This window comes from Schistocerca piceifrons, chromosome 1 (genome assembly GCF_021461385.2).
Source record: "Schistocerca piceifrons isolate TAMUIC-IGC-003096 chromosome 1, iqSchPice1.1, whole genome shotgun sequence".
NCBI lineage: Eukaryota > Metazoa > Arthropoda > Insecta > Orthoptera > Acrididae > Schistocerca > Schistocerca piceifrons.
Window position 1 is genome coordinate 805063644 of NC_060138.1, and position 12291 is coordinate 805075934.

General features: G+C 41.5%; 2 protein-coding genes across 3 annotated transcripts in view; one reads left to right on the forward strand and one right to left on the reverse strand.

The window, feature by feature from the left end:
• Positions 1-3898, reverse strand: part of LOC124713937 (negative elongation factor E) — a 51185-nt gene extending 47287 nt beyond the window's left edge. The window contains exon 1 of the mRNA XM_047242984.1: positions 3700-3898. Within this exon, the coding sequence (XP_047098940.1) occupies positions 3700-3780 (81 nt within the window). The 5' untranslated portion in view covers positions 3781-3898. The remainder of the gene's footprint in view (positions 1-3699) is intronic.
• Positions 3899-4116: 218 nt separating this feature from the next.
• LOC124713911 (circadian locomoter output cycles protein kaput-like) overlaps positions 4117-12291 on the forward strand; it is a 123348-nt gene continuing 115173 nt past the window's right edge. The window contains exons 1-3 of one of the 2 annotated variants that reach the window (XM_047242981.1): positions 4117-4342; positions 4539-4583; positions 4669-4817. In XM_047242981.1, the coding sequence (XP_047098937.1) occupies positions 4302-4342; positions 4539-4583; positions 4669-4817 (235 nt within the window). In that variant the 5' untranslated portion in view covers positions 4117-4301. The remainder of the gene's footprint in view (positions 4343-4538; positions 4584-4668; positions 4818-12291) is intronic. The other variant, XM_047242983.1, reaches the window with a different exon arrangement.

Below are 12291 nucleotides of genomic sequence, written 5' to 3' on the forward strand. Positions count from 1 at the left end.
AAAAAGGGGTGTCATTAAAAGTCTTGTCGATAGAGCCAAATGAATATGCACATCAGAACACCTGGACGCTGAAATAAAACATCTGAAGCAGGCCTTGGAGAAAAATGGCTACTCAGGAAAAGAGAATTTTGCAACCAATGAGCAGAAGACCGAAGGACAAGGATTAGACAAATTTATGGAAAAATACCTTAGCCTTCATGACAGCTTCCATTCTTGCGGGCATACGTTCAATCAGGTGCTGGAAGATTTTCTTGCAGAATAACAGCCCATTCTTCACGGAGTGCTGCACTGAGAAGAGGTATTGATGTTGGTCAGCAAGGCCTGGCATGAAGTTGGGGTTCCCAAACATCCCAAAGATGTTCTACAGAATTCACATCAAGACTCTGTGCAGGCCTGTCCATTACAGGGATGTTATTGTCGCGTAACCACCCTGTCACAGGCCGTGCATTATGAACAGGTGCTCGATTGTGTTGAAAGAGGCAATCGCCATCCCCGTATTGCTCTTCAACAGTGGGAATTAAGAAGGTGCTTAAAACACCAATGTATGCCTGAGCTGCGATAGTGCCAAGTAAAACAACAGGGGGTGCAAGCTCCCTCCATGAAAACCATGGCCACACATAACACAACCGCCTCTGAATTTTACTGTTGGCTCTACACATGCTGGCAGATGATGTTCACCAGGCATTCGCCATACCCACATCCTGCCATCGGATAGCCACATTGTGTACTGTGATTCGTCACTCTACACAACAATTTTCCACTGTTCAGTTGTCCAATGTTTATGCTCCTTACACCAAGTGATACGTCATTTGGCATTTACCAGCATGATGTGTGGCTTACAAGCAACCGCTCAACCAAGAAATCCAAGTTTTCCCACCTCCCGTCTAACTGTCATAGTACTTGCAGTGGATTGTGATACAGTTTGGAATTCCTGTGTGATGGTCTGGATAGATGTCTGGCTATTACACATTACGGCCCTCTTCAATTGTCAGCTATGTCTGTCAGTTAAGAGAAGAGGTCGGCCTGTACACTCTTGTGTTGTACGTGTCCCTTCACGTCTCCATTTCACTATCACATCAGAAACAGTGGACATAGTGATGTTTAGGAGTGTGGAAATCTCGCGTACAGATGTATGACTCAAATGACACCCAGTCACCTGACCATGTTCGAAGTCCCTGAGTTCCGTGGAGCACCCCATTCTGCTCTCTCACAATGTCTCATGACTACTGAGGTCACTGATGTGGAGTACTTGGCAGTAGGTGACAGCACAATGCATCTAACATGAAAAATGTATGTTTTTGGGGGTGTCCAGATACTTTTGATCACATACTGTATGTCACTCTCAAAAGTCTGACCGATTAGTCAGCAAGACTCTGCGGAGGAGTGCCTCTGAGGATGTCCAGTTCAGTCCTGGACGAAACGTCAGGAACAGGAGATTTTCTTGGACCACGACCTCACATCCCGAAAGGTTTACCAGCAGCTATGTCATCTGGTCATGAAAGCCTTCATTCTATGAATTATATAAAGCTTTTGGCCATGGCCTTCATCAGCAAAAGAGAAACACCACCATTCATATACACAAGCAAGCACACCTCATGCACACATAACCGCCAACTCCAGCATCTTGGGTCGGAATGCTGGCTGGAGTCGGCAGTCATGTGCACATGAGGTGTGCTTGCTTGTGTGTACGAAATGTGTGTGTTTCTCTTTTGCCAATGAAGGCTGTGGTTGAAAGTTTTATATAAGTGTCTTTTAATTGCGCATATCTCAAATTTAATGCATCTTCTTTATGGAAGTACCAATATGTCTTTTCCTACATTGTTGATATTCCCACCTGGAGTTTCCATTGTCTGATTTATTGTTTTCTAAAAGGTTTTTGGTAAGGTGCAATTATTTAAATAGTTGAAGATGACACATATAGTGCTTTTTGCAAATGCTCGACGTGTTCTACAGCTTGGTATGTAGCTTTCCTCATCTTCTCTTTTGAAACGAAAGTGTAAAAAAAATATTTTCCGTGTTTTCCAAATGTGACTATCAACATGGGTCTATACTTACTTCAATAACGTATCTTGGTATGCAAAATACCACAGCATAGTGGCCAATGTGGAACCACAACTTCTCTTTATTATTATCTTGCATGGGTCAGATGAGTTCCTGCCAAACATTAGGAAGAGTACGGAAAAATAAAAAAATACAAAATAAAGTACAGCACTCATTGAACAAAATTTCTGTTGTGTTCAATCCCAATAGCGTGTTGACAAAAATGTGGGTGGTTGTAGTAGAGTACCGACTATGACAAAGTGGTTTGGACAAAGTTTACAAGATGACAAGGTAAAGAAATTTCAAATAAAAAGTCAATAATTTTTATTTTTGTATAGCCCTAAGATTTAAGACCTTCAACCATCGCTACTTCAGGTACAGCACTATCTGAGGTATTGTTTGCTTCAGAATGCGAAATAAATATATAAGGTTCTGAAATTAATCCCACACTGCTTAAAAATGTAGAGTAGCAGTAAGTCCTTGGTCCATCACACTCATTTTCTTAAAATTTTTATCTTTCTTTGAAACACACAGTGATACAAAATTTGCCAGGATTTCAAAATCAGAAGGAATGTCCTAGGGAAATTGTAGATACCAGAGCCATATTCCATATTCAGCTCCTGTAGCATGTTTTTATCCATGAGTTGTGACAGCATCTTTCTCTTCATTTGCTTAAACTTTTAAGGAGGCTACTACTAGTGAAGCATCACATATCAATATATTGTAATCATTACAAAACAAAGCATAGTAAATAATACAAATACACTTTGAGAAATGTTTGCTGTTAGTATGGATCTAGACTGTAACGAGAAACTTAGTCGCGAACAGCATTGGAAACTTGTATGGAAGACTTGTATTGCACCAGTGGCGGTAAGCATGCAGCTTCAGAAATTACAAAGGCATGCTGGTCTGGGACTTAAATCCAGTCATCTTAGATCTTCAAACAAAATTCAATTGAGCTGTTCACACATATCTCAATGGAACATAAAAATTGTGTTTGGATTAAAGTCCCAGTCGCTTCACGAAAATGTTAGCTTCTTCCTGTTGCAGCATTAACAATATCAATAGATCATATTTACTTTAATTACAATTTGTATGTAGTGAGGAGGTATTCCGGATGTTAAACATGTCAGAAAAACAATAATACATGACAAATATTTACAACTGAAACAAATAAGCTAATGTACCTCCCACAGGTCCCAAGTGGAATGATTGCCCCCTTCCCTGGACCCTCCCCCCCCCCCCCCCCCGCAGCTTCTTTTTTTTTTTGTTACATGAACGGTACAGAATGAGCCTAGAAAGCCAGGAACCAAATGGCTTTAGTTTGTCTTCAAACACAACCACTTGGAATTGCCTACTTATATGGACTTAAATAGTACTGAAGAATCTACCTTCTGCATTCACAAAACATCAGAGAAACAATGCAGATTGACGTCATGTATAAAGCAGCCTCAAGAAATGTTAATAACTGAGTTTAATTATTTTACCCTTAGCACAATTATGCGCTGCGCTGATAGTTTGTGAAAACTATAATATCTATAATACATTAGGTACCGCATGCAGCGCAGTTTTCCTTGATTAGGTGCTACGAAAGAAAGGCATGGCGATTTAAAAACTATTCATTGTGATTTGTGAGTTAGACATAGGATAATAACTTACCTTTTTCTTTAATTTCGCGTATTTTGCCTGTAACATTAACTCCTCTTCTGTTTTATTAGAAGGAAAATGTAGATAGACCATGTTCTAAACAGTAAGTTCAAATTCGACGCTAAACACTGACTTTTCACTGACAAGAAGTCTCTCTAAGCACAGGCGTCCCCGGCCTGTTTACAAACGGTATAGGAAAACAAATTGGTCTTGACAACTCGTAAAACATCTGACGGCTGACGTCCGTTTTATTATTTAGTGATAGTTCAGAATTCATAAATTCATTTCAGCAACTGGATGAAAACGTTTTCTGTCTACTGTAATAGAACAAAGATGACGAAAATAAAATAATATTTTAATGACAACACCGTAAAAAATTATAATTTGGTTATTGAATAGACTTCCCGGGTGCGATTGTTGGCTACAATGAAAGAAATAAATGACGATAGCGAAGCACAGTAATGACGGAAACATCAGATTTGTGTTGTGTTTATAATCTGAACGGAATTATTTAGATCAGTGGCTATGAATGTAGTAGTGTTGAATCTCTTAAGCAAGATAGGTGTGTTGCTGAGTGTGGACAAGCGCTGAGAAGTAGAGAATAATTTTCACAAATGTCTAGTTACATTAAAAGGGAACCATCTCGGAGATCCGAGTAAGTACTATACATCTGTAGTAATATTTTGCAAACTATGTATGATCACCTATTGCGGTAAAGAGTGCATATTTTTAATGCGAAAAAATTGGCAGTCTTCCCAAAGAAGTGTTTATTAACTGCAAAATAAGGCTGCAATTGTAGAATAAGAACGAAATTCTCACAATGACAAATACAAATTAAATAATTGTTTCAGTGATACCATGGACGACGACGGTGATGACAAGGATGATACCAAACGGTGAATATAAATGTGGGAAATATATGTGCGAGGATGTGTTAGAAGTCTGTTGGTTATTATTGCTATATCAATTTATTGTCTGCAGGAAATCTCGAAATTTGAGTGAGAAGAAACGTCGAGACCAGTTCAACATGCTCATCAATGAATTAAGATCGATGGTTTCTACAAACAATCGTAAAATGGATAAATCAACTGTTCTGAAGTCTACTATATCATTTTTGAAAAATCATAATGGTAAGCTTGAGATGAAATAAAATAATAGTTACATTATTAAGGTGGCGTCATTGTTTTTATATAGCTGTGTATACACATAGCTTTCATTGAAAGACTTCTCTCTCCTATCTATGATATGGAGTGTATAGTATCCAGTCATATTTATATTACCCTTATTAATTTGCGAAACAACCTCCCACAGTAGATCTCAGAATGTATGGGATGTTTGAAGTTAACAAGTAAAATCTCATAAGTGAAAATTATAGTAATTGTTCACTCCTAATGATATTATTTATATGTATTTATATTTCATTTGAATCAGACAGAACTACGTTAAGTTGTACTGCATTTGGCAGTGGTCTTTGCTTTGTCACTTATTACCTCGTTTTTCGAGTGAACTTGCTTATGCACCCATAGCTTAGACCACTCATCTTCTAGTCAAACATTAGTGTCCACCTTCCTAGCTGAGCAATCAGTATTTCTGACTAGTGTCATGTGGAGGACCTGGGTTCATTTCTTAGTAGGCCTATTACCAGGGATTTCTTTGGTGGGAGAACTGGAATGGGGTGTTCTCAGTCTTATGAAGCCAATTGAGTGGCTGCTTGGATGAGAAATAATGGCTCCAACATTTGGAAAGCTGATACTGGTGAGGAGACTAGTGTGCAAACACCATGCCACCTCCCCCCCTTCCCCCCTCCCCTTATCACATCCAAATGATATTTTATGGCACATAAGGACTGACAGACATTTGCGAGCATGTTGTCCTCTGAGTGTGTTTGTGCAGATACTTTTTATTGGCCATTAATATCTGTCGTGTTTTTATGTTGGAGCGATTTCTATTGATGGCTTTTTCAAATTTAATTTGGAGATGTTCTCCACTGCTTATAACTAATACATTGTACTTTTGGGTATTCTGTCACAAAAGTCAAATATCCTGTTAGTCAACCTACTTCCTTCCATTGAGTCAGATGCTAAATGAAACATGTTTGCCCGACAGAAGAGCAACACATGAAGCCTATGACGACTGTCATAGCAGAATCATGTCAATAAACCTGTGACATAATCCACAGAAATTATCATCATATACAGGGCTGGCTCTTTTTATTTTCTGTTGCTGATTCATACACTGTTAATAATTTAATAGGAGCAAATAAAATCTGTTCTTTATTATAGCTCATGATAAAATCAATGTTCAGTACCTGCCACAAACAGTAAGACATATATTTTGTTTTACTTTCAATTTTTTTTAGAAAGTTTGGAAAATTAGTAATTTATTTATTACACTGACACATTTAATTTGTTGGGCACTATATTTTTCGTTTGTATAGCTTATTTGAATGATATTCTTCCCTGAGGCTTTATTTTAATTAAACCTTGAGTACAAATTGCAAAATGTCTTAGATCTGTGTAGAAAAAATTGCAGAAAGATAGTTTTCCTTGAAGAGGTAGGGTGCACAGCTTCAGCAGTTTTGCCAAGGGCACAAATGATATGGCTCTTGCTTGGGGTCCTAGCCAGCTGGTGACAAACATTGTGTAGATGAGCGAGCAGGAGGGGAAAGAGGACAGCAGGGTTCGCTGGGCTGCAGAGAAAGGAGGGCGTGCCTGAGCTGGTCTGTCCAGGGGACACGCCTGATCTGTGGTTGTTTCACTATGATGGCAGTTTTACGAGCCAAGGGTGTGGTGGGAGTATGGGCCACCTGATGTTGGCCCAGCACTGATCAAATGATCTGGCTACTGGCAGGTCAGGGTAGCATTGTCTCTGCAACGGACCATTGAATACTGTCTTGATTACATCTGGTCTTTGTCACTCACACTGCATCAAAGTCATGTCATACTCAGTTTACTGAAAAAATACACCAAATAAAATGATATCACACAATTTCTGGTGTAGCTGGGGCCCTCTGGACTTAAGAACGAGCTGCCCCTGAACCACAGTACACACCATCCACAAAAAAGGGTTAGCAAAAGTGATCCATGAAATTACTGTCCAGTCTCATTGACAGCCATCTGTTGTAAAATCATACAAACGATTTTGAGTTAGAACATAATCATACATTTAAAAGATAATTATCTCCTCCATTCCAACCAGCATTGATGCTGAAAACATTGGTCATGCAGACCTCAACTTGTGTTTCTCTCAGATGAAATCCCAAAAGCCCATGGAGCAAGGCAGTTTGCTAGGTGTAGTATTTCTTGACTTCTGAAAATTTTTGATTTTGAAAGACACAAACTATTGTTAATGAAAGTACAATCATATGGGGTATGAAGTGCTATTTGTGACTGTATGGAGGATTTCTTGGTTGGGACAACACATCATGTCATCATGTATGGAAAGTCATTGACAGAGGCAGAAGTAACTCACCTGTGCCTCTGGGGAGTGCGCTGAGATTGAACTTCCTGTTTATCTACTGCAGTTACCGTGCACTAAAAATCGTGTGCAGACTATTAATTTGTTTTGTTAATTATTAAAATTCATAACTTCACTGAGGTAATTAGAATGTTGAATCAGCTTTTGTGCTGCCACATCGATTCATGATCATCCACCACACAGCCTCCCCTTCTAAAGTGCGGAGCATGTACGTATATTTAAAATGCACTTTATGTTCTGCTTGGATCTGCCTTTGTGGTGTTCGCTCTTTGTTTAGTCATTTGGTAAGTTTTCAGTGGAAGTGAGCTTGGTGTTGGTTCTTGTGGATTAGTTGGTGCTTCTTTTGTTATCGCTTGGTTAGGAGCTTGGAAATTATCACAGATCATAAATGTTGGCTTCACACTCTGTATTTAAACCACTATGGGGTTTCCTTTTTTGCATATTTCCTTTGTATGTTTGTCTCTGTGTAATACTTCCTAAGGCACTGAATGCGGTGGCTGCAACAGTGGCTTGATAACGTGCGATTGGAGCATAATTTGAGCACACCGTTTTAAATCCATGTCAACAAAAGTTGGTCAGGTCCCATGTCTGCTCCATGAAAGAGTGCCAAATTGAGACATCTGCTGTCATAACTGTGCAATAAACTTTGACAATGCGTCAGCCCCCATTGCTGTAGGCATCGCGTCTTTGGTGAAATTTGCTGGGAATGGCTATTCTTGCCATATATCTTTTCTGCTACAGGTGTGCCAATGTCAGACTTATAAACAGTGCATAAACCCAGGAAAGCCAATGGTAGGGCCTATGTTCATTTGTCCTTGAGATGTATTGTAGCTGCCCTCAAAGACATGTGCCATCATTCCATTGCTTTGCTGTTTGTCTTATGGTGGTTCACCCTGCACAGCCAGGGTAACTGTTGGAATAGAATTGACTCAAACTGTCTGTCTCTGTCAGTTTTTAGACATATCAAGCAACTGAAATGTGCTATTCATGTGTTCAAAAATGCTTTTTCCATAGTCTCAGTTGAAATATCAGTGATAGGAGTGGCCTTCGCCAAACATGTAAACCCATCAATAACTGTAAACAGGCAGTGGGATCCCTCTGACGGCAGAAGTCGCTCCACCAAGTTAATATGTAAGTGCACAAATTTTTTCAGCTGTTGGGAAATGTCCCCAAAGCAGAGGGGTAGGTTGTAAAGTTCCATTTTACTCCTTTATCAGGTCCAAGCTTTACTTACTAGCATCTGGAACTAATACTTATTTTCTCTGGATCTGAGGAATTGCAACAGGAGACAAACAGAACTCTAGAAAGATGAAATATTTCATGTAATGTTACTAAAGCTTTGAGAAAAGGCGCAATTTCTGCGATTTGGTAAAGGAATGAGTAATTACAGAAAAGCAGGCATTTAATGCAAAATTATTGTGGTAACCAAACAGTTTCCGCCTTTTGTTTGCAGACAAGAATCAAAGTACCGGTACCTTTTGGAAATTTTAATACATATCTGTGGAAATCATTCCATTATTTTGCTGTGATGAATTAAATGTGAAATTTGTTTTTCATCGTGTTGTATTGGAATTTAGATACATTTGTTCCATATAAGCTTCTATACAGATTTAACACAGTTATCCCACTATGTAAAAAGCAGAAAATTCTTTAATGCAGTAAGCCAGTTTAATTTATTGATGCAGTATCTTCATATGTGATGGAAATGGTCAACTTTTCTCTTAGGTGTGTGTGTGTGTGTGTGTGTGTGTGTGTGTGTGTGTGTGTGTGTGTGTGTGAGAATGGAGGAAGAAGTGTTTGTACTACTATTTCCATTCACCCATCTTAATATGTACACAAACACTCATATGCAATGACACTGAGGAATAAGGACAAGAAAGAGACCTGAGGATGCAAGTCTGACTATGAGGATGCAAGTCTGACTATAGTATTTCTGGCTGGCTACAAACTTGTAAACTATGTTATTTGGCAAAAATTACACATTGGAAGGAGTCAGTAATACACCGTTTTGTTTGTACCTGTTTTATATATAGAGGGAAACATTCCACGTAGGAAAAATATATCTAAAAACAAAGATGATGTGACTTACCAAATGAAAGTGCCGGCAGGTCGACAGACACACAAACATACACACAAAATTCAAGCTTTCGCAACAAACTGTTGCCTCATCAGGAAAGAGGGAAGCAGAGGGAAAGACGAAAGGATGTGGGTTTTAAGGGAGAGGGTAAGGAGTCATTCCAATCCCGGGAGCGGAAAGACTTACCTTAGGGGGAAAAAAGGACGGGTATACACTCGCGCACACACACACATATCCATCCACACATATACAGACACAAGCAGACATATTTAAAGACAAAGAGTTTGGGCAGAGATGTCAGTCGAGGCAGAAGTGCAGAGGCAAAGATGATGTTGAATGACAGGTGAGGTATGAGTGGCGGCAACTTGAAATTAGCGGAGATTGAGGCCTGGTGGATAACGGGAAGAGAGGATATATTGAAGAGCAAGTTCCCATCTCCGGAGTTCGGATAGGTTGGTGTTAGTGGGAAGTATCCAGATAACCCGAACGGTGTAACACTGTGCCAAGATGTGCTGGCCGTGCACCAAGGCATGTTTAGCCACAGGGTGATCCTCATTACCAACAAACACTGTCTACCTGTGTCCATTCATGCGAATGGACAGTTTGTTGCTGGTCATTCCCACATAGAATGCATCACAGTGTAGGCAGGTCAGTTGGTAGATCACGTGGGTGCTTTCACACGTGGCTCTGCCTTTGATCGTGTACACCTTCCGGGTTGCAGGACTGGAGTAGGTGGTGGTGGGAGGGTGCATGGGACAGGTTTTACACCGGGGGGCGGTTACAAGGGTAGGAGCCAGAGGGTAGGGAAGGTGGTTTGGGGATTTCATAGGGATGAACTAGGAGGTTACGAAGGTTAGGTGGACGGCGGAAAGACACTCTTGGTGGAGTGGGGAGGATTTCATGAAGGATGGATCTCATTTCAGGGCAGGATTTGAGGAAGTCGTATCCCTGCTGGAGAGCCACATTCAGAATCTGATCCAGTCCCGGAAAGTATCCTGTCTTAAGTGGGGCACTTTTGTGGTTCTTCTGTGGGAGGTTCTGGGTTTGAGAGGATGAGGAAGTGGCTCTGATTATTTGCTTCTGTACCAGGTCGGGAGGGTAGTTGCGGGATGCGAAAGCTGTCGTCAGGTTGTTGGTGTAATGCTTCAGGGATTCCGGACTGGAGCAGATTCGTTTGCCACGAAGACCTAGGCTGTAGGGAAGGGACCGTTTGATGTGGAATGGGTGGCAGCTGTCGTAATGGAGGTACTGTTGTTTGTTGGTGGGTTTGATGTGGACGGATGTGTGAAGCTGGCCATTGGACAGGTGGAGGTCAACATCAAGGAAAGTGGCATGGGATTTGGAGTAGGATCAGGTGAATCTGATGGAACCAAAGGAGTTGAGGTTGGAGAGGAAATTCCGGAGTTCTTCTTCACTGTGAGTCCAGATCATGAAGATGTCATCAATAAATCTGTACCAAACTTTGGGTTGGCAGGCCTGGGTAACCAAGAAGGCTTCCTCTAAGCAATCCATGAATAGGTTGGCGTACGAAGGGGCCATCCTGGTACCCATGGCTGTTCCCTTTAATTGTTGGTATGTCTGGTCTTCAAAAGTGAAGAAGTTGTGGGTCAGGATGAAGCTGGCTAAGGTAATGAGGAAAGAGGTTTTAGGTAGGGTGGCAGGTGATGGGCGTGAAAGGAAGTGCTCCATCGCAGCGAGGCCCTGGACGTGCGGAATATTTGTGTATAAGGAAGTGGCATCAATGGTTACAAGGATGGTTTCTGGGGGTAACGGATTGGGTAAGGATTTCAGACGTTCGAGAAAGTGGTTGGTGTCTTTGATGAAGGATGGGAGACTGCATGTAATGGGTTGAAGGTGTTGATCTACGTAGGCAGAGATACGTTCCGTGGGGGCTTGGTAACCAGCTACAATTTGGCGGCCGGGATGATTGGGTTTGTGAATTTTAGGAAGAAGGTAGAAGGTAGGGGTGCGGGGTGTCGGTGGGGTCAGGAGGTTGATGGAGTCAGGTGAAAGGTTTTTGTAGGGGGCCTAAGGTTCTGAGGATTCCTTGAAGGTCTGCCTGGACATCAGGAATGGGATTACCTTGGCAAACTTTGTATGTGGTGTTGTCTGAAAGCTGACGCAGTCCCTCAGCCACATACTCCCGACGATCAAGTACCACGGTCGTGGAACCCTTGTCTGCCGGAAGAATGAGGATGGACCGGTCAGCCTTCAGATCACGGATAGCCTGGGCTTCTGCAGAGGTGATGTTGGGAGTAGTTTTTTAAGAAGGACTGAGAGGCAAGGCTGGAAGTCAGAAATTCCTGGAAGGTTTGGAGAGGGTGATTTTGAGGAAGAGGAGGTGGGTCCCGCTGTGACGGAGGACGGAACTGTTCCAGGCAGGGTTCAATTTGGATAGTGTCTTGGGGAGTTGGATCATTAGGGGTAGGATTAGGATCATTTTTCTTCGTGGCAAAGTGATACTTCCAGCAGAGAGTACGAGTGTACGACAGTAAATCTTTGACGAGGGCTGTTTGGTTGAATCTGGGAGTGGGGCTGAAGGTGAGGCCTTTGGATAGGACAGAGGTTTCGGATTGGGAGAGAGGTTTGGAGGAAAGGTTAACTACTGAATTAGGGTGTTGTGGTACCAGATTGTGTTGATTGGAATTTTGAGGTTTTGGAGGGAGTGGAGCTGGAAGTGGGAGATTGAGTAGATGGGAGAGACTGGGTTTGTGTGCAATGAGAGGTGGTTGAGGTTTGCTGGAAAGGTTGTGAAGGGTGAGTGAGTTGCCTTTCCGGAGGTGGGAAACCAGGAGATTGGATAGTTTTTTGAGGTGAAGGGTGGCATGCTGTTCTAATTTGCGGTTGGCCTGTAGGAGGATGCTCTGAATAGCCGGTGTGGATGTGGGAGAGGAAAGATTGAGGACTTTTATTAAGGATAGGAGTTGACGGGTGTGTTCATTGGCCGAGTTGAAGAATGGCGCACCCAACAATAATGTACTTCTACAATGCCACACTCATCAATAATGTACTTCTTTACTGACAATAAACCTAAACGTAAATGGGCATTT